We start from the raw sequence: 24,990 nt of genomic DNA, 5'->3' as shown, positions 1-24,990 counted from the left end.
GAAGAGAGGCAGGCTGTAATGCATTTTTGGGAGGATACACGGGCAGGCACTTTGAGGGCAGACATGGAGTTGTCAGGTGTGCAGTGGTCGAAGCTGAAAGACCTCTGTAAAGTCCTTCAGTGTTTTGAGGAATGCACACGGCTGGTAAGCGCAGACGACGCCATCATAAGCATGAGCATCCCACTTATGCGTCTGCTCATGCAAACTTTGACGCACATTAAGGAGCAGGCGTCTGCAGCCGAGGATGATGAGGAAGAGGAGGAGGGAAACCTTGATGACAGTCAGCCATTGTCTGCTCCGGGACCTCTCCTGGACAAGGTGGAGAAAGAAGAGGAAGAGGAGGAGGATGATTATTTAGGGGAGGAGGATGCTTCTCGTGGGGCAAGAGAAAATGTTGGTGTGGCAAGGTCTGGTACAGGCTTTGTGCGTGACTGGAGGGATGTGGATTTGCCAGAAAGTGCTCCTCCACCCAGCACTCGCAGTGTATCATTGACACCAGGAACATTGGCCCGCATGTCAGATTATGCCTTGCAGATCCTAAAAAGGGACCCCCGCATTGCCAAAATGATGAACGATGACGACTACTGGTTGGCCAGCATCCTGGATCCACGTTATAAAGGCAAATTCCAAAACATCATGCCACAGGAGAACCTTGACCTAATATTGGCTAACAAACAAGCAACTCTGGTAAACCGGTTGGTTGAGGCATTCCCAGCACACAGCAGTGGTGATGGTTCTCACATGAGTCGTAAGGGCTGGGGGCAACTTGGAAGAGGTGTTGGTGGTGCACACATCAGAAGTGGCGTTGGAGACAGGGGTTTCATGACCATGTTGTGGACTGATTTTTCAAGTCCCGCTCACACGACAGGTAATACTGCATCAATTGAAAGTGACAGGAAACAGCAGCTGTCAACTATGGTTACAATCTACTTTTCCTCCCATATCGATGTTCTCCCTCACAGGTCATTCCCCTTTGACTATTGGGCCGCTAAACTGGACACCTGGCCTGAATTGGCACAATATGCCTTACAGGAGCTCGCTTGCCCAGCTGCTAGTGTGCTATCGGAAAGAGTCTTCAGTGCTGCTGGATCAATCCTGACAGAAAAAAGGACCCGTCTGTCGACCCAAAATGGGCATGATCTAACCTTCATTAAAATGAACCATGCATGGGTTTCCAAGGATTTTGTCCCGCCTTCCCCTGATGACACATAGGTTGCCAGAAAAATGGCTTGCTTTGGTCCTCCTCTTCCTCGGACTTGCCCAATTTCGCCTTTTGCAGCAGCTGAATGTCCAACATCAACATATGCCATTTTGTAAAGCTCCGTAACTGGGCTGCCTCCCCCCCATGGCCGGGGTCACCACCTAGCGCACGCAACCGTGTGAGTGCCGTTGCCCTGGACAGGTGGGTGGGCCGACTCTTGGGCGTGGGCACCGGCACAGGGTCTCTCATAGTGCAATCAAGTGTCTCTGACGGTTGGGGTGCACACCCACTGTCAGACACACCACCGTACTATGAGGGGCACACTGCCAGTACCGATGCCCACAAGTGGGCCCCCCTTGCTTGGGCAGGGCCACAGCATTTGCAATGTATACCTCTCCCTGCTCCTCCGCTGTGTAGTCTGGGCTGTCAAATCCTTCACTGGGACTGCCACTACAAATTTGGTGAACTGATAGAAGATGATGGTTAAGACGTAGCTATGCCCTGTCCTGCTGGCCGGGATCTAGCTTCAGATGATCAATGGCTTCCATTTCTTATGGACGTCGACTCACAATGAGATGCAGTGGTGGTTTATCATCAGCTTTCACAGTTTTCCTACTCACAGACGTGTGACATTCCTGCGCACATTTTTAAATGTGCCCTCTCATGCCAATCCAATAGAATCGCCTACGGCCTGTGGCTTCTGTCTTTTGCACTTCAAAGTTACGTGACAGATCATGATAGGCAGTGAGCACCATGTCTACATCTCTCCCTGTGATCAAAATTTGATGGAGATGAGTAACGGTGATGGGATCAACGGTACTGCGATACAGCAACCATTTCTTCACAAAGAACTGTTTTCGCTGTCTCCACACACAAAGTAATTGAGGGTCAGCATCGCCTCTGAGAATTCTCCCGGAAGTTTTTCCTGTGATTACTAATTCCTACATTTCTGCAATCACTAGACTTTATGTCTGTACTTTAATGCATCTCATTTTCCTATTGCGGAGAGTCTGGACTGTCTTACCGAGACAGAAATATATATGAACATTTAAAAATACCACTAAAAGTGTATACTGGTGTACGCTTCCAATACATTTCCTTTTCCCTACTTTTTAGATTGTTGTCTAATCCATACTGAAAAAACACAGAGATTTTAAATGTTTAAACTATGCTACATATATATGTTATCCAGTGAAAATGTACCCTTTCTCAACTTTGTACTATCTGGTCAAATCCATACTGGCCCTGAGACCGTCTGAGTCTGCCTCCTGATCTATAGACATATATTTGTAATGTGTAAACTATGCTATAAATACACCTGTAATCCAGTGATACTGTACCCTTTCTCTACTTTCTGCAATCTTGTCGAATCCATACTCTGCCTGAGACCATCTGAGTCTGCCTCCTGATTACAGCTGAGTGGTGTTTGAGTGGAACTGTTAGCAACGTTCAAATTCTAGCTGTTTTGGGCGGTGTTAGATCCGTTCGTCGAACTACAAAACTTTGATTACAATTCGGCTGTTTGAGTTTCCGTTCGAGAAAGTTTCATTAAACAAACGCATAACTTTATTTTCACATTAATAATGGTTTTCAAAGATAATAGACAGTTTCAGGGCATAGTAGCGGTGTCTGGAAGCCAGCGGTGTAGTACACCTGTGAAGGAGCTACACCGTGTGTGCTTCTAAGAATTTTTTAGCACCTATTGTCATGAAAATCCTTTTTGGCCTAGTAACTGTGTCTGCTACTCTGCAGAGGAGCCCACACGTGAACCGTGCTATGCCGCCTGTTTATAAAAGAACCAGTTTTTGACTGCATTTACACCACTTAATACTTTGGGTCTAGTAACTGTGTATGCTACTCAGCAGAGTTGGCCACCCGTGAACAAAGCTATGCTGCCTGTTTAGGTAAGAACTGTGTGCTACTCAGCAGAAGAGCCCAGCTGTTAAGCAAGCTACAGCACCTGTGGTTTGACACTTAATTTTTTCCTTTTTTCTGGAATTCCGGTTGACCTGCACTTACTGGGAAATCCTCGTTCGCAGGGAAGAATTGTAATCCCAGATCCCCATCACTAACGGTGTTCAGCGGGTTATCTGCACCTGTAAGCGACACACGCTGGTCCTTTCAGTGTAGCGCGCATGCAGCCACGGACATGTAAGGGCATGACACACCTGTTGTTGGCCGATCTCGCGTGCCAGAGCCTCGCGTGTGTAATATCCACACGTTATGAAGAATTCAAGGTATTAAACTTTAGATATGTTTTATTCTTCGTCCTCCAGCACACAGCATAACAGTTGCATTCCCATGCTACACAGAAGTGAAACTGAAACTTCCCTTCTCATCCCTCTTGTCTCCACCCCCCAAGTCCCATAAGTCTGGCTTGCTTAAAGAGACAGATCTAATTATTATACATTACATCATCCCCTTTTTTTTTTTTTTTTTTTTTTTTTTATAAATAACCCATATTACTGATAAATGCAACAACATGAAAACGTCCAAAGAAATCATATGTCCGTTTTGTCTTATTTGTTCAATTCCAAAACCAGAGAAACAAACAAAAAAAAAACAAAACAAAACTGTAATTACACTTCTTCAATAAGCCTCGATGGAGCTCTTCTCTCTCGTGTAGGATAACGTCTGGGCTCATTGAGAGGGTTCATTATTGATGGACCAGCTACCTCTTGTTGGTCCTCTCCACCATCGGATACCAAATCTTCCACCAAAGAGAGTTCATTGTCATCATTCTGCGGTATGACTTTAAAATATGAAGAATTTCGCGTTATGGAGTGTCCATCTCGTTCAGCTGTGATCATGCTGCCTTTCCTTTTAGTAACATAATATTTTGCAGGACCATATACAGGTGAGGTCTTGTTGGTTGGTCTTTGACGTACCACCACGACATCCCCTCTTTCGATGGCACTTGACTGTGTCCTTCGCCTTCTGTCTGCATAACGTTTCATGGCTTGTTTGTTGGAGAAATCTGTGGATCTCACTGAGGAGTCACTCGGTCGGGGATGGCTGGTCACATCAGGGAGACATATACGCAGGGTTCTGCTGAACATTAAATGAGCTGGAGCAGCATTAGTAGCGGAGTGTGGCGTATTGCGGTAATTACGCATGAATTTGTATAATGACTGTTTCAGTGGGATGTGCTCCAGACTCGCTGCCTTGATACGTTTCCCCAGAGTGCGCATAAAATGTTCCACAATTCCATTGGCTTGCGGCCAGCAAGGTGTGATTTTCCTGTGATTGAATCCCAAGTATTCAGAAAATTGTGTAAACACATGTCCATTGAATGGAGGTCCATTGTCTGTTTTGACCACTCTTGGAATACCATATGCCGAGAAAATGTCGTCCAGCTCTGGTATAACATTATTAGCAGATGTTGAAGAGATAAATGAAATGACAGGGTATCGAGAATATTCATCAATTGTTACGAGAATGTATTGGCCATTTGGCAATGGTCCATATATATCGACTGCCACTTCCTCCCAGACAGCAGTGGGTAACGGAGACATTTGTAATGGCTCTAAGGTTGATGATGGAGTGATTAATTGACAAGTAGAACAGCGTCTAATCTTTTCTTCCACCAAGTGATCCATATTTGGGAACCACACTTTTTCTCTGAGTAACTTCTTTGTGCCAACAATTCCTAAATGACCTTCATGTGCTATCTGTATGACTAAGTTACGCAAAGTCTTAGGTACAACTAGTTTGGTACCTCGAAGAATGAGGTGTTCTTCAGTGACTGATAATTCCTCACGTACGTTTGAGAATAGTTTTAACTCTTTCAGATCAATCTCAGAATCAGGAAATTTTTCCTTTTGAATTTCATGCCACCTTCGATTTTGGATGATTTGTATTAGGGCACAGAGTGTCTTGTCTTTTGTTGTTTCATTTATAAATTGATCAAGAGAAAGTGTTTTTGGCACGGCATGATCTGTAACAAAACGTAGGTATTATTCAATGGAGGAATGCACAGGTATATCATCATTAGTAGGATGTCTTGAAAGATAATCAGCCGGATTGCTGTATTTTCCAGGTTTGTGAACAATTTTATAGTTGTAGTCCTGTAGACGTAGGCCCCATCGTTCAATTCGTGCAGGCATTTTAGCTCTGGGATTTCCAAAAATTGTAAGAAGTGCTTGATGATCTGTGACAATGGTGAAGGGAGCTCCATAGAGAAATAAGTGAAAGTGTTCACATCCCCAGACAACTGCCAAGCTTTCTTTTTCAGGTTGAGAATATTTTCTTTCAGTGTTTGTTAAGCTCTTACTTGCATAAGAAATGATGTGAGGATTTTGATTGTTATCCTTGTACTGCGCTAGAATAGCACCCAGTCCCACGGGACTGGCGTCCACAATCAGTTCAGTTCGAAGAGCTGGATCAAAATAAGCCATAGTGGTTGTCGAGCAGAGTTTATTTTTAATTGTTTCAAAAGAGGCCTGACAGTCTTGAGACCATTGAAAAATACAACTTTGTTTTGTAAGTTCCCGTAGTGGATTGCTGATTGTTGAAAAATTCGGAATATATCTAGCACAGTAACTTGCCATTCCAAGGAAAGAACGCACTTCACTGGCATCCTGTGGAATTGAGGCTGTTCTGATAGCTTCCACTTTCTTGGGGTCGGGTTGTACTCCTTTTGCCGAGAAGATGTGACCATAGAATTCTAATGAACCCTTGTCAAACTCGCACTTTTCTTTGTTTAAAGTGAGTCCAGCAGAAAGCAGACATTCGAAGATAGCATATAGAGCACGATTATGCTCAGCTTGAGTTTTACCAAAAACCAATATGTCATCACTGTAATTAAAGGCATTTGGGATGTGTTGAATGACACTCCTTATTGCATCCTGAAAAATTTCTGCTGCTGAGAAGACTCCAAAAGTCAATCTTTTGTATCTTCTGAGGCCCACATGGGTGGAAAATGTGGTCAAGTATCGGGACTCTGGACTCAGTTCTAATTGATGATATCCCTTATTGAGGTCGAGCTTTGAGAAGACGGTGGCTCCATTTAATAAATGAATAATGTCATCAATCGTAGGTGAGATATGTCTTTCCCTCTGGATAGCGGTGTTGGGCAGGCGCATGTCAACACACAGTCTCACTTGATCAGGAGTCTTTGGTTTTGGAACTACCACAAGTGGAGAGACCCACGGAGTGGGACCAGTAACAGTTTCAATAACGTCCTCATCCATGAGCAATTGGAGTTCCTTTTCTACCTTCTGTCTCAGGTGAAATGGAATACGCTTGTGAGGCTGGGCTACTGGACGAACATTGTCATCCACATGAAGGTGTACTTGAGAGTCCTTTAGTTTTCCCAAACCATTAAATAGGGAGGGAAAGCTGTTCACCATAGTTTGTACATCCATATCCGCAGGGTCAGTTATGGTATGAATAATCTGGATGAGCCCTAGCTCCAAGGCAGTGTGATAGCTGAGAAGACAGCCTCCCGATCCTTGTAATGTGTGGAAAGTGGTTTTCTGCCTGTTTTCTTTATATCTAATTTCAGCATCAAATTGTCCCATTATAGCTAGAGGTGCTTTAGATCCATAAGGAAAGATTTTAGTCTGCACTTGTTGTAAGACTGGCCTTGTTTTCAATTGTTCATATGTAGTGCCATCTATGATATCCACTGAAGCGCCTGTATCTATTGTAAAGGTAATGTCAGTGTTGCAGATTGAGAGTGTAACACAGGGAGACTGTACTGAACCAGTGACAGAGGTAGTGAACACATAGTTCTCAGTTGCAGACATTTCTTCTGTGTCCTGATTTATCACTTTTACATCTGCAGATTTTGTCATAGGCAGCGGAGGCTTGTAGTGCGCTGATTTGCAAACAGCTGCAAAATGATTCCCTTTTCCACATTTACTGCAGGTTTGTCCCATAGCTGGACATTTGTTCTGGTGGTGAGGGAAATCCTGTCCACATCTATAACATTTCTTCTGTTTCTGGGCTTGTTTGTCTGGTAAATTTTTCTGTTTGAGATTATGCACATGTAATTTATCCCCATTCTCCATTATGGTAGCCTGATGATCTGCTATTTCTATAGCACGGGCCATTTTGAGCAAATCATGTAGAGAGATATCCTGCTGCAGAGCCTTACGCCTTAGGTTATTAGACGAGCAGGTGACACTTATTTGAGTTAGGATTTCATCATCTACATCTGTAAAGGCACATCCATGTGCTAACTCTTTCAGCCGTGTGACATAAGTGTCTATGGACTCTTCTGGAAGCTGCTTGGCAATCCTGAATTTATATCTTTCATATCTGATGTTCTGTTTGGGGTTGAAGTAGCCAGTGAGAGCTTTAGTGCAGTTGCTGTATGTGTCTGTTTCTGCTGCAGGTAACGTACTGTATATGTCATAGACTCCTGTGCCTGCACAATGCAGGAGCAAAGCTCTCTTTCTTTTCTCCTCCTTTATGTCCATGGCTTCTAGGAAATTCTCAAATCTGTTTAGCCATTTTCTCCAGTTATGGGAGAGATTAATGACATCAGTCATATCAAATTGTGGGAATGTGTGCAAGTAGTCAGCCATGATAGAGTCTCTCAGTGGTGCTGGCGTGTGAAGTGGTAAAATAGAGTCCGTACTCACAGCAGTAGGTGATTATATCCCATCCTCGTCGCCAGTTGTAATATCCACACGTTATGAAGAATTCAAGGTATTAAACTTTAGATATGTTTAATTCTTCGTCCTCCAGCACACAGCATAACAGTTGCATTCCCATGCTACACAGAAGTGAAACTGAAACTTCCCTTCTCATCCCTCTTGTCTCCACCCCCCAAGTCCCATAAGTCTGGCTTGCTTAAAGAGACAGATCTAATTATTATACATTACAGCGTGTCCCTCTAGTAAGCTGGACGCGGACCGCGGGGGCATGACGGAGTCTCGTTCGTTAACGGAAATAAGCTTGCAATGTGTGCATCTTTTCTGTGGCTGGATGGATGAGGTTGCCCGTGTTGAGTCAAATTAAGCTGCAGGCTCCACTCCTGGTGGTGCCCTTCTGGACATTCCTTTAAGGTTCAGCTTTGCAACCATACTGTCCCCGGAAAATAAACACTTTGCCTTCATGGACGCTGTTTGGAGGGTCGTGACTCGTAGGAATATCGCTGCCCGATCGGTTTACCTGCTAGAGAGATCCTTCGTTGCTCACAAGCATTGCATCACACTCCCTAGGAGGAAGGTAATGCCACTGTGGCGAACGTACTCCTTGGGGCACCACAAGTGCACAGATGCCCAGCCAATGCTAGATGATTCTGCTGGAATATTGACCCCGAACACTACATTCCCCTCACACTCTACACAGCCAGAATCTGACCCTGATGAAACTCAGGTTACCCTTCCCACATACTATACCAGCTTACACGGTGACAAAGAGAAAGATGCAGATGAAAGTGCAGGTTCGGCACACCCGCCATCAGACACACCGCCGTACTATGAGGGGCCCTGTGCCAGTGCCGTCACCAACGAGTGTGCCCCCCATGCTTGGTAAGGATCACAGCACTTACAAAGTTGAAATACTTACCTCTCCTTGCTCCTCCGCGTTGACGTCTTCCGCATTTCCTGACAGTGACATGCTGGTCAAAGAGCGCGATGACATCACGTCTGTATGCCCGCTGCCTAAACAGTCCAAGTGCAGAGAGAGGGAAGATGGGGACGACGAGGAGTCCAGACTAGTACAGGGATTCCCTAGTGAGGAGACTTATTTAATTGTTTTAAAGGTTGGGAGCAGTTTTTGGGGAGCACGATACTCTGGAGAATGATATCTGAGGCTCAACATACACTGGAGCATTCCAAAGGTGGACATCAGTCAGTGGAGCTGCATTTACAGGGCCCATAATACACTGGAGCATTAGATATGGGGCCCATTATATATGGAGCATTATTTGGGCCCATAAGACAGTGGAGCTTCATCCATGGGAACCAACATATACTGTAGCATTATGTGGAGCTCATCATATACTGTATCGAACATTATATGAGACCAATGATTCTGTATGGAGAAATATATGGGCCTCATTACTCTGTATGGCGCACTATGCGGTGCCCATAATACTGTACGGAGGAATATACTGTCTGTTTTTGGAGCTGTTGGAGAATTTAAAATGGATATCAGTCATGAGATGTAAGAAGTGAAGTATTTTTCATTGTACTATACCGCTAATTCTCTGCCGTATCAGAAGATCATGAATTGTGGCATGTGTTAAAGGAGCCCAGTGACACTCTTTGGCCCAGGGCCCACGAAAATCTGGAGCCAGACCTACCCTCCCACAACTTTAGCCAAATAACCCCCAGTTTTCAATGCCTAACTATTATTATAAAGTAAATTAAGGTTGCCAAGCTTAAGGAATAAGAATTGATGTTTTTGGCATTAAAATGGACACTGTAGGTGTGTTTCCTGTCCTCTCACTGCCGACTTTTATTCTCCATTGACTTACATTGGGTTTCATGTTTCAGTCAGACCCCCGACTTTTCCCTATAGTTGGCCGATTTCGTTCGACCCGACTTTTGCGAAAGTCGGGTTTCATGAAACCCGACTCGACCCGAAAAAAGGCAAAGTCGCTCATCTCTACTTGCAGCTCTTTCTGTGCTGCTGCACCCTTGCAGCTCTGTCTGTGCCACTGCACCCTTACAGCTCTGCCTGCTCCTCTCCTGCTGCTGCAGAACCTCTTGCTGCAGCTTCTCTCCAGACCTTGTGGTTCAGCTTTGTTCTGCTCCTGCTGCCGCTGCAGAACCTCTTGCTGCAGCTTCTCTCCGCAGACCTTGTGGTTCAGCTTACTCCGCACTCCTGCGGCTCCGCCTACTCCACACTCCTGCGGCTCCGCCTACTCCGCACTCCTGCCTGTATCCATACCTGCACCTCCTGTGTGAACAGGTCCAAACCTATTCATTCATATTCCACTCCTTCCTGCCTGTATCCATACCTGCACCTCCTGTGTGAACAGGTCCAAGACTGTTCCTTCATACTCCACTCCTTCCTGCCTGTATCCATACCTGCATCTCCTTGTGTGAACTGGTCCAAACCTGTTCCTTCATATTCCACTCCTTCCTGCCTGTATCAGTACTGGTACTCGCTGTGTGAACAGGTCTCTACCTGTTCCCTCATATACCACTCCTGCTTGCTCTGTGTGTCCAAGCCGTGCCTGCTTGCCCTGTGTCTCCAAGCCGTGCCTGCTTGCCCTGTGTCTCCAAGCCATGCCTGCTTGCCCTGTGTCTCCAAGCCGTGCCTGCTTGCCCTGTCTCCAAGCCGTGCCTGCATGCCCTGTGTCTCCACGCCGTGCCTGCCTGCCAGTGTACCAAGCCGTGCCTGCTTGCCCTGTGTCTCAGCCATGTCTGCTTGCCCTGTGTCTCAGTCTGCCTGTTAGTCACACCTGTCCAAGTTACTTGTCCCCGAGTGGGATCAGCAGCCACAGCCAGACACCCCCCTGGAGTGGCACCCGACAGCTATCTGCCGCACAAGCCTGACTTCACCATCAGAGGCTCCAGCGAAGACCAAGGTAGCTGTCGTAGTCATGCCCCTTCCAAGGTAGTCTGGTTTGTGGCACAGTGGGGCCACACCCCCCCGGCTCGCGCCATTCAGCCAAGGCGCGAGCGTGACAGTTATATATTTTTTATATAAAAAGAGCAAGCGGCCACTATCACAACAGTAATAATTAGAGTCTATATTCACTGGGGGATCTCTTGCATGACATATATAGAAATCAAAAAGAGGAAAAGAATCATGCAAAAAAATAGGATCACCACACAGTATCAATAGGTACAAACTAAGAGCAAATTTTATTAATGACAAGCCAAAAAATTTTCTCTGTGCACTTTCAGCATTTGCGGTCTACTGATATATTAAAATCTATTATGTTATATTCTGTCATCTTTTGGAGAGTCCATTTATGATCTTTTGGATGTTTTAAATGTTTTTAAATGTGTGCTGTTTTTTGGCTTGTCATTAATAAAATTTGCTCTTAGTTTGTACCTATTGATACTGCGTGGTGATCCTATTTTTTTGCATGATTCTTTTCCTCTTTTTGGTTTTTAGCGTGACAGTTATACTCACAAAATGCCTATTCCACAGAAGCCCTCGTTCTCCTGTAATAAAACTAAAATAAAAAAAACAACAATATACCATACCTGTCTGTCGTTCTGTCCCACGCCGTAATCCAAGTCTGGGGGATGATTAGTATTCAACCTGGACGGTGCCAAGATGCGACCGTCCAGGCTGAAAACCACTGGTGAATTAGCTGCTGTGAATGCAGCGTCAGTGACCGGGGGTGACATCATAGAGGATACCTCCGGTCACTGGGCTCTGTTCCTAGCCGGGCTGAGCTGCGGTGAGATTGATAGGATTCTTTATTTTTCCTGACTGAAATGGAAAACTGCTGTATTTTTGAAAAAAGGAGCATGTCAATTCTTTCAGCATTTTTGCTGGATTTTTTCACCATTGAAAGCAATGAGAAAGTGCAAAACCATAGCAAGAATTCTGTGTGTGAACACAGCCTAAGGGGTGGCAGAGGCGGTTTTTCTCTCTTTTTAATTTTGCTGTATATACAAGTCACTATGCAGGAAGCAATGTTTTCTAACATTTTTCCTGTAAAATCCGATTTATCTTCAGTTTGGTATGTTTTATTGTCAGTCCGTAAAAGTCCAATAATACTCTAATACTATTGTTCCCAGCAGCTACCTGGGAGTCAGAAATGTGTCCAGGCGTCTTTCTTGTGCTGTTCTCATTCCATTTGAGCACTTTTTAAATTCATTTCAGTGATTTTACTTCCCCCAGATCTCCTGGTTGGGTCTACCGGAAAAATGCTCGAGTTTCCCATTGACTTCCATTATACTTGTTTCTCGAGTCAAGCACCTGAGCATTTTAGTGTTTACTCATCCCTAATTCTAACCTAAATGGCTCTGGTTGTGTATCACAGATCCTGACTTCTTGGATATTCCTGTTTTTGAGTTCAGCCTTTTTTACTGACGTTTCTCCTTCCTGAAGATTTTATATCTACCCGTATCTCATGGTTCTGAGCCGGCTACCTGACAATTCTTCCGGCCAGCTTGTACCATAGAACAGCAAGTGGCTCCGTGGGCCCAGTCTAGGGGTACATGTGTAAGTCCCAATCCTTGTACAGCAGTTAACTAGCTACAACCCTGTTCAAAGTAGCCCTCTTAAGTTCTGCCAAGTGATCATAAACAGTGTCCCCGTGACAGGGACTTTGTGGTGTCATGCTGCCTTGTTACTACCTTTGTCTGTTCCCGATGGACTGTATAACAGAAGTACCCAGCTTATTTTACTGTACAGTTATTTGACTGATTGTGGACTGTTTTTTTTCAAAGTGGTTTACTTTTTCTGTCCGATCTTCCTGCAGCCACCAGTCTGTCCTCAGTTATTTAAGCACATCTTCATCTGCATCAACCATTGCAAATCGCTTCTGATACAGGTACAGAGCCTGAAGCAAGGTCCTGGGGTGTGTCCTGTGTATTATTGCGGGTTCAGTTAGATTTATTTTCCTCACGATCGATGCAAAAAAGTTGAATGAGGAAATCAGTTTCAGTCTGGAGACAATGGCTGAATCTACTCAAAACATCAATCAGAACAATCCCATGGGCTACAAGCTGCATCTTTACAGATTCTCTACTATTTCATGTGTCTCATCTTAAATCAATAGGCCTAAACCATTTCCATAGTCTTCAGTCTTCTTAGGGTGTGTGCACACGCTGCGGATTCTGCTGCGGATTTATCCGCACGGATTTTGCAAAATCCGCAGGTCAAAAGACCTGTGGTTTATCTGCGGACTGGTCTGCGGTTTTGCCCTGCGGTTTCACACCTCTACAATGGAGCAGGTGGCAAACCGCAGTGGAATCCGCAGAAAGAATTGACATGTCAATTCTTTCTGCGGATTTGAAACCACAGCAAATCTGCGTGGAAAATTCCGCGCAGTGTGCACTGCGGATTTCATTTTCCATAGACTAAAAGGGTACTGTACAACGCAGCAGAAACTGCTGCGGACCCGCAGGGCCAAAACCGCTGCGGATCCACAGCAGAATCCGCAGCTTGTGCACACACCCTAATCCTTATCCTGAATTCTGGTTTGAGTCAAATAAATATAAAGGGATCCGGAGTTAAATTATTATATGTTATGGATTGGAAAAACTATGGTCCGGCGTATGATAAAATAATAAGACATACTCACCTTATAACTGGGAGCACTTCAGCCTCTCACTGACCTCAGCGGGGGCCAATGCATCGCTGCTGTGACCAGTGATTGGAGATCACAAAAAAGACACAAAGAAGACATACACCAAATGCAGGGATCACCATAGAAAAATTATTATCAATTTTATTGCATAGAATACACAAGACACCAAAAATTCAATTAAAAACATTTAAAATAGACAGAGGTTATTGAACTTAACCAATAAATCTGGGAGCAGTAACAAGCCCTACAAAGCTCATCACCCAATTATATACAGTGGGGCAAAAAAGTATTTAGTCAGTCAGCAATAGTGCAAGTTCCACCACTTAAAAAGATGAGAGGCGTCTGTAATTTACATCATAGGTAGACCTCAACTATGGGAGACAAACTGAGAAAAAAAAATCCAGAAAATCACATTGTCTGTTTTTTTTTCATTTTATTTGCATATTATGGTGGAAAATAAGTATTTGGTCAGAAACAAGCAATCAAGATTTCTGGCTCTCACAGACCTGTAACTTCTTCTTTAAGAGTCTCCTCTTTCCTCCACTCATTACCTGTAGTAATGGCACCTGTTTAAACTTGTTATCAGTATAAAAAGACACCTGTGCACACCCTCAAACAGTCTGACTCCAAACTCCACTATGGTGAAGACCAAAGAGCTGTCAAAGGACACCAGAAACAAAATTGTAGCCCTGCACCAGGCTGGGAAGACTGAATCTGCAATAGCCAACCAGCTTGGAGTGAAGAAATCAACTGTGGGAGCAATAATTAGAAAATGGAAGACATACAAGACCACTGATAATCTCCCTCGATCTGGTGCTCCACGCAAAATCCCACCCCGTGGGGTCAGAATGATCACAAGAACGGTGAGCAAAAATCCCAGAACCACGCGGGGGGACCTAGTGAATGAACTGCAGAGAGCTGGGACCAATGTAACAAGGCCTACCATAAGTAACACACTACGCCACCATGGACTCAGATCCTGCAGTGCCAGATGTGTCCCACTGCTTAAGCCTGTACATGTCCGGGCCCGTCTGAAGTTTGCTAGAGAGCATTTGGATGATCCAGAGGAGTTTTGGGAGAATGTCCTATGGTCTGATGAAACCAAACTGGAACTGTTTGGTAGAAACACAACTTGTCGTGTTTGGAGGAAAAAGAATACTGAGTTGCATCCATCAAACACCATACCTACTGTAAAGCATGGTGGTGGAAACATCATGCTTTGGGGCTGTTTCTCTGCAAAGGGGCCAGGACGACTGATCCGGGTACATGAAAGAATGAATGGGGCCATGTATCGTGAGATTTTGAGTGCAAACCTCCTTCCATCAGCAAGGGCATTGAATATGAAACGTGGCTGGGTCTTTCAACATGACAATGATCCAAAGCACACCGCCAGGGCAACGAAGGTGTGGCTTCGTAAGAAGAATTTCAAGGTCCTGGAGTGGCCTAGCCAGTCTCCAGATCTCAACCCTATAGAAAACCTTTGGAGGGAGTTGAAAGTCCGTGTTGCCAAGCGAAAAGCCAAAAACATCACTGCTCTAGAGGAGCTCTGCATGGAGGAATGGGCCAACATACCAACAACAGTGTGTGGCAACCTTGTGAAGACTTACAGAAAACGTTTGACCTCTGTCATTGCCAACAAAGGATATATTACAAAGTATTGAGATGAAATTTTGTTTCTGACCAAATACTTATTTTCCACCATAATATGCAAATAAAAGGGAAAAAAAACAGACAATGTGATTTTCTGGATTTTTTTTTCTCAGTTTGTCTCCCATAGTTGAGGTCTACCTATGATGTAAATTACAGACGCCTCTCATCTTTTTAAGTGGTGGAACTTGCACTATTGCTGACTGACTAAATACTTTTTTGCCCCACTGTATATATAATATGTGCAGCAAGTCCACGTAACGAATATAATGTGTATACCACACTCAGCCCTATACAGACAGTCCTAGATGTATAATGTGAATAGATGCATCAATTTCAGAGCATCCAGAAACATGTCCTGAATGCAGATTTTACAAATATAATATACTCAGCCCTAAACAAGGACATCTGAATACATAATGTTACTATATGCACAAATTTAGGTATATCAAAAAACCAAATCCTGAGTGCAGATTTTTAAAGATATATATGGGGGGATCAAAAATATAAAAAAAGCACAATAGAATCATCATAGACACAAAAAGGTAGAATATTGTGGCATCAAATATTAGTCCAGTGTAATAAACTGTGGTATAAACCACTATAATAACCCGTGCTTAGTAAGTAGAACAGAACCATGGGGTTAAAAAAAAAAAAAAAAAAAATTATTTGTCAAATAAATCAGATATGAACCTCCCTTCCCATATACTTTACCACCCAGGACAGCAGGGGCACCTTATTGTGCCCCTGATGAAGTCACTATTGTAACGACACGCGTCGGGTTATGGGAGCAATACCTGATCCTCTCGCACCTATTCATTTATAATGGTCATTTGTATTCAGTGAGCATGTCCGTCATAATTCTATCAGCCTGCTGTCCTGGGTGGTAAAGTATATGGGAAGGGAGGTTCATATCTGATTTATTTGACAAATAATTTTTTTTTTTTTTTTTTTTAACCCCATGGTTAAAAGTCCACATGGTTCGTTATGTGGACTTGCTGCACATATTATATATAAAAAAAGGCGAAAAAAAGGGAGTAATGGATTCAAAAAAGTCATTATAAAAGTATAAATTTTATTCGACAGTAACATCAATGATTACCATATAAATAGCACAGTGGCAACAAATACAAAAGACGCAAACAGGACAACATTAAAGGAGAGACTGAGGTATAATCCTGTGCATCAAAGCCAATCGCACAAAAATTGCCATGAGAACGTGTTAAACAATGACACAAAGAGTTCCCACAACCAAAACTATCAGCAGGCAGAAATGCATCATGTGCTGAAAATAAGGGCAGGATACAAGGTAGAATGGCAATGTGCTAGCGGCAAAAATTGGCAAGCCATGTCCATAAAACATCTCATAGTGGCCATAATTGGTGATACCAAAAGTAAAGCAGACAGCTTACCAATGTGTGCACAGCAGCCAAATCCAGCAGGGCGACCCCATATTATATATATATAAATGGGTGATGAGCTTTGTAGGGCTTGTTACTGCTCCCAGATGTATTGGTTATGTTCAATAACCTCTGTCTATTTTAAATGTTTTTAATTGAATTTTTGGTGTCTTGTGTATCCTATGCAATAAAATTGATAATTTTTCTATGGTGATCCCTGCATTTGGTGTATGTCTTCTTTGTGTCTTTTATGTGATCTACATGTAGTTAGACATACTGTGGTTGGATCCCTTCTAATTAGTCTTATTACTTGATGGTGCCCTCCATATCTTTTTAGACTGTGACCAGTGATTGGACGCAACAATCGTATTTCTCTACATCCAGAACACAATGTACGGAGATTAACTCTCTCTATTTATTCTGAGAAGCATCATTTCATACCATACAGTAAATATATAAAAAAGTATAAAAATGCTGAGTAATGCACCCAAAAATTAATCACATAATTGTATCAGAATTCAGAATGTAATCAGAACTCACCTGTGCGGATATCTGTAGGAATCTCCTCCTTACACCGCTTATCACCCCTCATATATGTCTCTGTAGTATGAATATGGGGCAGATCTTTACCCTGAAAGAAAAATTGGAAAAGTCACAGACAGATGGAAAAGGTGCGGGAAAGAATAGAAAAGATTATAAATTAACAAGACGGCCACAAATGACATGACAGCAGCAGTTATCAAGTAGCTGCTGGACTGTATAAATCCAAACTGTTGGCTCCTAATTCTAACCAACAGCCTCTATAACCAGAAAATTGGAGAAGATCCAGACAACATCTCATTTCTACGGTCAGCTTTATCCTGACATCTTCTCCAAGCTTAAAATATACACTGAAGTGCCATATTATTAGAGACATCCATCTAGTAGAGCACTGAACCTCCATGGCCATCAGAAGCTCAGCAATTTGTGGTTGTTGATTACACTTGGTGTAGAAATGTTGGCCAATGAAGCCAGGATACTTTTTAGAAAACTTTGTGGCATGGGGCGTTGTCCTTCTACCACTGGGTAAACGACTGCCATGAAGTGATGAACTTGGTCGTCCACAATGCTTAGGTAAGCTCTCCATCTTTACCAGACTGAAATGATCAGTTCACTTGAATTTCCTATTATTTTATGGGTTCAGTTGCAGTTTGCATTAGTTGTGCACCAATTGTTCCTAAGAACGGTTCTTGATATCTTTTTGATGAGATTTTAATATCCACATGATCCCCTTTCAATGGAAGTTTATTATCAATTGTAACATTCTCTGTATATTCCTGACACATTACAGTATAAATCTCACTGAGATGGCAGTTTCTGAAATATTGGCCCTGACCCGAGCACCGATGACTGTGCCTCATTCAAAGATGCTCAGATCACTCTTGTTTTTCAGTCTAATGTGAATTCACACTTGTGGTGCTAATAAAAATATGGATATCTTATAGCCTACATATTGTAATATATTGTTTATATGCTTTGATATAGTGTGGTCACTAGACCAAGGGTGGAATGTTTTGCAAATATGAAATATGGTTGTTTGAATCCAAACACTATATTGCAATATACTACAGTGTAATATCATTGATGCTGAGCCACAAAGTGTTTGCTCTGTGTTAATACTGTAAGACAAGGTTGATTGTTCTATGGTCTTTCAAGCTGTGTATTTCAAGGATTCATTATCCTGATTTGCACACAAGTGACCACTGTGATATTTGCTTTGACACACAGTGATACTGAATACTTTTCTATACCCTGCCAATTGTGTTAAAAGGAATTGGGGGGTGGTTGATGGGAATTCTACAAGGAGCTTTCCAACTAATTCTGTGTGGTACTCTAATATAAGAGTTGTGTGGTGTATTCTTACACATGTGCTGGGAAAAATTACAAAGACAATAGGAAAAATAACAACCATACAGATAATGAATATTTATGCTGCTTGAACAAGGAAGTCTTGTGTTCAACGATATTGTGATGCTCAGAGACAAGGGAGACCAAAATGTTTTGATGGTCTCATGAATCAATGGTCATGCATGACATCAATAATCAAGGACCGATTGTGATACAAATGAGACAAGTATGAGTGTGTGACTGGGTTACGATAGGTATCCAGTTTTCAGAATAGGTGATTATGGAAGTCATGCTGATCACATGCCACCATCTTAGAGCGTTATGCTATGATCATGAAGATTTAATTCTGTAACAAGCAGCATATTGGAGAACTCTGAAATGTTATACGATAACTACTAGCAAACAAATCTTACAAATCTTACCAACCTTGGGTTGGTTCATCAACTATGTCACCCATGATGTCAACATGGAAACACCAAGAAGCATCTCATAATTTAATATAAAATATATAATTCTATTTAAACAATTAATTACAATATACACAGAAAGGGATGCATTTAAAAAGAGGGACTTAACAATCCAAGCTGTGCCAAAACTAATATGCGGACAGTAAACCCATATCAAAAGTACATACCAACAAATATCACAAAATCTGTATAAAAGGACCAGGTTTAAACCATAATTATTTTTACAACATATGCTTTATCAGTTTTTGGTCCAACCAATTTCCCCTAGTAACCAAATGTGCCTACATAATGACAGGAGCAAACCCCCAATAAATACAAGCTGTAAATAACATGCCCCAAAAAAATTGTGAAGTAGGGGTAAACAATTTACCTGACACCAAGAGTGCTGCCCGCCGCACAGACAATGGAGTCCCTCTGCCCTGACGCGCGTTTCGCTTAGCTTATTCGGGAGGTGTGTCAGGGCAGGGGGCCGACAAGGTTAAATACCGTCTGTGACCAATCCGGAGGAAAGATCTACCAGCGTCATAGGTCTCATCGGCGCTAACCAATCTCGCTCCCATATTAAAGTAGTTCCGGGTGTTCCAGTCACATGTATAAACACATGCTGGAACGCCCGCTCAGGCTCTCCATGCGTGCGTCATCATGAAAAGACCAGAGACCCATGAACTGGTGAGCTCATGGTCTGCACATGCGTACTAACCAGACGCTGGGAAATTACCATTCAGGGACGGAAGGGCCGAAACAATGGACATTATGTGATCCCCAAAAGCAAAGTGCATAATAGTTCAATATATCAAATGCACAGTAAAGTGAATAAAGTTCATGAAGGGAACGCGACATAAATATTATAGGTAGTAATATGTGCTGTGTAAGAATATTTATACATTATATGATAAAAAAATATATATTTTTATATAATAAAAAACTTTTTACACCATATAAAAATCAAATTAATAGGTGATAAAAAATTCCAAAAATATATAATTTTATCAAAAATACTATATAATAAACAGTATATCAGAAAGTATACCATACATGACAATGAATAGTGCAAAAAGTAGTGCCAAATCAGTGCAAATTACTGTGATATAAAAGACAATACATCCATTTATAAAATAAAAAATGGCCAGTCCATATTGCGATCATCATTTCAATATTTCATGTAGACTGTATCCAAGGCCCTTTTCTTCCACCCATACATGGCAAAAATCCAGCAAAGATGCTTCCACAACCACCGTCACACTATCAGGAATCAACCATGAAGATCCATACTAAAATAGAAAATTAATACAATATACAATTAAAAACAAATTCCAGGAATAAGAAAATTAGGATAAAGAATAAGAAACCAAAATAAGAAAACCCCCAACCCTAATACTAAAATAATTCTTCCCATTTATTGCTAGATGAAATTGAGAAATAAATAAAAAACGAAAGATGAAAAACAAGGAAAAAAAGAGAAAGAGACAATCCTATTTATATTAATCCAAAATTACACCAAAAAGGCCCCAAAACCGAAGCTTTCATTGAGGCCAAATGGTGCCACCGTGCCTAACCTATAGATCCATTGGCACTCCTTTTTAGCCAACCTCTTTCCCAAATCCCCACCCCGGAAGCCCATGTGGATCATATCAATCCCTTTGAACTTTAAGAGTTTGGGATTGCATTGATGAAATTTCTTAAAGTGTCTTGGAATTGTTTTCAACAAGGAATCATCCAAGACACCCCTGGCTTTCTCTATGTCTAAACAGTGCTCTCTCACGCTGATCTTAAGTTCTCTACTTGTTAACCCAATGTATATTTTGTCGCAAGGACATACCGCATAGTAAATGACACCTTTGCTAGCACAAGTTATATTGGTTCTGATGTCATAAGTTCTGGTGGCTTCCTGATTTTTAAATGTCTTACTTTTTGTCATGTTGTTACAACCTTTACACATGCCACATGGGTAGAAACCACACTTCTCTCTACCCCGTAAGTCCTCATCACATTATTTGGGATTATAGTGGCTATGCACCAAAATGTCACGTAAATTGCGTGACCTCTTAGCCATTAAAGATGGCTCTTTTGGTAAGGTCTCTTTCAATATCGGGTCCGTAAGTAAAATTTGCCAATGTTTTTTCATGACATCTCTTATTTCCTGCCATCTATTATTATACCTGGTAATAAATCTTACCTGGTTACCATCCTGAGTTTGAATATGTGGTTGTCTTTGTTGATACAGCAAATTATTCCTTGATATTTGTTTGACTCTCTGATATCCTTTAGAAATGGTTCGTTTACCATACCCTCTTTCTCTTAAACGATCAGTAAGCCGTCAAGCTTCCTGTTCAAATTGTTGTTCATCAGAGCAAATCCTCTTAATTCTCATAAATTGTCCTATTGGGATTCCTTGAATAGTACTTTGGGGATGTGCTGAGGTTGCATATAAATAGGAATTGGTTGCCGTGGATTTCCGGAATACCGATGTTGATAAATGACCATTAGGAGAGGCTGTGATGGAAAGATCCAAAAAATCAATACTTCTCCCAAACTTGTAAGATAATCTGATATTAAGATTATTGTTATTTAAGTCAGCCATTAGTTGTTCCAGGCCATTATTTGGACCTTCCCATATGAACAGAATGTCATCGATAAATCGAATCCATTTATGGATGTGTTCTGTACCTGCCACTGTCTCATCTTGAAAAATAGCCCATTCCCATGCTCCCGTGAAAAGGTTCGCATACGAGGGGGCACAAGAAGCCCCCATAGCAGTCCCCTGTAGCTGCCAAAAAATGTTTTCGTTGAAGGTGAAAATATTGTGCGTAAGCACAAATTCCAACAATTCCAAAATTAACTCAATCATTTCTTTATCCAAGCTACTGTGTCTCAAATATCTGGAGACCGCTCTCAGGCCATTTTCATGCCTAATGGATGAATATAAAGCCTTCACGTCTGCGGTCACCAGGACCATATCAGTGTTAAGCTGTATTTAGTGCAGATGCCCCAAAGCTGCCGCAGTGTCTTTGATGTACGAGGGCAATTCAGTGACAATGGGTTTCAAATAGAACTCAATGTTATTACAAACTGTTTCACACAACCCCTCTTTTGCAGAAACAATTGGCCTCCCAGGTGGATATAGGGCATTCTTGTGCACTTTAGGTAGTAAATAAAATGTAGCCAAACGGGGATGTGCGGATTTATGTATTTACAATAATTTTTTGGGAATAATTCCACATTCAAAATCCCTATTCAAAATCTCAACAAGATCATTCTGAAATTTAGTCAGGGGGTTATAATTTAACCTCTTATAACATTTAGGGTCTTCAAGAATTTTATTGGCCTGATTCTCGTACATGTCATTTGGCCAAATGACGATGTTACCCCCTTTGTCGGCCATTTTAAACACTACATCGTGCAACGCTTCCAGTTCTTTTAAGGCCCTCATCTCTTTGTTACTTAAATTAGAGCTGTAAATCTTTCTTTCACTCATGGCTTCAATATCAGCCCTCACCAATTTGGTGAACACCTCAACTGCCGGAACGAGTGAAAGAGATGGAAATTTTTTAGATTTACCACACAATCTCAAAGGAAACATACTCACCTCTGATTCATTTTCATCCAGTAAGGATTGTAAAATTTCCAATGCCTCCTGCTCTTCCTTGTTTGGAAAAATATTCCTTACATCCCCTTTATTATGAAGCCTATTAAGTAGCAATTTTTTAGTGAAAAGGTGTAAATCCTTTATGGTTTCAAATGAGTCTAAATTAGAAGAGGGCGAAAAAGTTTATCCCATCTGTAAAACCTGCATTTGATCAGCCGTAAGCACATGAGATGATAAATTAATTACCTTTAACCCCTTCCTGACATCAGACGTACTATCCCGTCCATGGGACCCGGGCCCCTATGAACATGGACGGGATAGTACGTCTACCGCGATCAGCGGTGCCCACGTGGTGAGCTCCGCTGATCGTGGCCGGGTGTCAGCTGATTATCACAGCTGACACCCGGCACAATGTGTCAGGGGCGGTCACGGACCGCCCCGACACGTAAACCCCTTGCACACCGCGATCAAACATGATCGCGGTGTACCGGGGGTTAAAGGGAAGCATCGGCAGGGAGGGGGCTCCCTCCGTGCTTCCCTGAGCCCCCCACGGCAGCGCAATGTGCAGCGCTGCTGCCGGGGGCTCCTTTCCTGCAGGCCCCCGAATCCAAGATGGCGACGGGGGCCTTCGGGGGCCTGCAGGAAGCTGGCTTCCTCAGTGCCTGCAAAGCGCAGGCATGAGGAAGCCTTGTGCACTGCCTGTGACAGATCGCTGATCTGTCACAGTGATCTGTGATGTGACAGATCAGCGATCTGTCACAGAACAGTGATGTCCCACCTGGGACTATTTAATAAAGTAAAAAAAAAATAAAAAAAAGTGTTAAAATAATTTTAAAAAAATCGCCAAATAAATTACAAAAAAAAAAAAATATTCCCCCAAATAAATCCATTTTTTGAAAATAACAAAAACAAAACAATAAAAGTACACATATTAGGTATCGCCGCGTCTGTAACGACCCGCCCTATAAAACTGTCCCATTAGTTAACCCCTTTAGCGAACCCCTTAAAAAATTAAAATAAAAAACGAAGCAAAAAATAATGATTTATTATCATACCGCCAAACAAAACGTGTAATAACGCGCGATCAAAAAGACGCATATAAATATCCATGGTACCGCTGAAAACGTCATCTTGTCCCGCAAAAAACGAGCCGCCACACAGCATCATCAGCGAAAAAATAAAAAAGTTATAGCTCGCAGAATAAAGCGATGCAAAAATAATTATTTTTTATATAAAATAGTTTTCATTGCATAATACCGACAAAACATAAAAAACGACCTAAATGAGGTATCGCTCTAACCGTACTGACCCGAAGAATAAAACCGCTTTATCAATTTTACCGCACGCGGAACGGTGTAAACGCACCCCCCAAAAGATATTCATGAAACGCTGGTTTTTGTTCATTCTGCGTCCCAAAAAACAGAATAAAAAGCGATCAAAAAATGTCACGTGCTCGAAAATGGTACCAATAAAAACGTCAACTCGTCCCGCAAAAAATAAGACCTCACATGACTCAGTGGGTCAAAACACGGAAAAATTATAGCTCTCAATATGTGGTGATGCAAAAACTATTTTTACAATAAAAAGCGTCTTTTAGCGTGCGACAGCCGCCAAACATAAAAAACGCCATAAATAGTAAATCAAACCCCCCGTCATCACCCCCTTAGTTAGGGAAAAATAATAAAATAAAAAAAATGTATTTATTTCCATTTTTCCATTACGGTTAGGGTTAGGGCTAGGGTAGGGTTAGGGCTAGGGCTAGGGTTAGGGCTAGGGTTACGGCTAGGGTTAGGGCTGAGATTAGGGTTAGGGGTGTGTTGGGGTTCGGGTTGGAGTTAGAATTGGGGGTTTCCACTGTTTGGGCATATCAGGGGCTCTCCAAATGCAACATGGCGTCTGATTTCAATTCCAGCCAATTCTGAGTTGAAAAAGTCAAATGGTGCTCCTTCCCTTCCAAGCTCTGACATGCGCCCAAACAGTGTTTTACCCCCACATATAGGGTATCAGCCTACTCAGGACAAATTGCAAAACAATTTTTGGGGTCCAATTTCTCCTGTTACCCTTAGGAAAATAAAAAATTGGGGGCAAAAATATCATTTTTGTGGAAAAAAATGATTTTTTTATTTTCACGTCCGAGCGTTATAAAATTCTGTGAAGCACTTGGGGGTTCAAAGTGCTCACCACACATCTAGATAAGTTCCGTGGGGGGTCTAGAGTCCAAAATGGGGTCACTTGTGGGGAGTTTCAATAGTTTAGGTACATCAGGGGCTCTCCAAACGCACATGACACCCGCAGACCATTCCATCAAAGTCTGCATTCCAAAACGTCACTGCTTCTCTTCCGAGCCCCGACGTGTGTCCATACAGTAGTTTTCTCCCACATATGGGGTGTCAGCGTACTCATGACAAATTGGACAACAACTTTTGGGGTCCAATTTCTCCTGTTACCCTTGGGAAAATGAAAAAATTGGGGACTAATTGATCAAGTTTGTGGAAAAAATACGATTTTTTTATTTTCATGCCCGGGCATTATAAACTTCTGTGAAGCCCTTGGGGGTTCAAAGTGCTCACCTCACATCTAGATAAGTTCCTTAGGGGGTCTAGTTTTCAAAATGGGGTCAT

At 42.3% G+C, this 24,990-nt stretch overlaps 1 protein-coding gene across 1 annotated transcript in view; it reads right to left on the bottom strand.

Moving 5' to 3' along the window:
- Nucleotides 1–24,990, bottom strand: part of LOC141073844 (uncharacterized) — a 74,061-nt gene that overhangs the window by 35,855 nt on the left and 13,216 nt on the right. The window contains exon 6 of the mRNA XM_073561333.1: nucleotides 16,970–17,060. Coding sequence (XP_073417434.1) covers nucleotides 16,970–17,060 — 91 coding nt within the window. The remainder of the gene's footprint in view (nucleotides 1–16,969; nucleotides 17,061–24,990) is intronic.

This window comes from Dendrobates tinctorius, unplaced genomic scaffold (assembly GCF_039654945.1).
Source record: "Dendrobates tinctorius isolate UK_male_01 unplaced genomic scaffold, ASM3965494v1 ptg000014l, whole genome shotgun sequence".
In the NCBI taxonomy this organism is placed as follows: Eukaryota; Metazoa; Chordata; class Amphibia; order Anura; family Dendrobatidae; genus Dendrobates; species Dendrobates tinctorius.
Note: the sequence above shows the minus strand (reverse complement) of the source record. Positions and strands in the feature narration are given on the sequence as shown.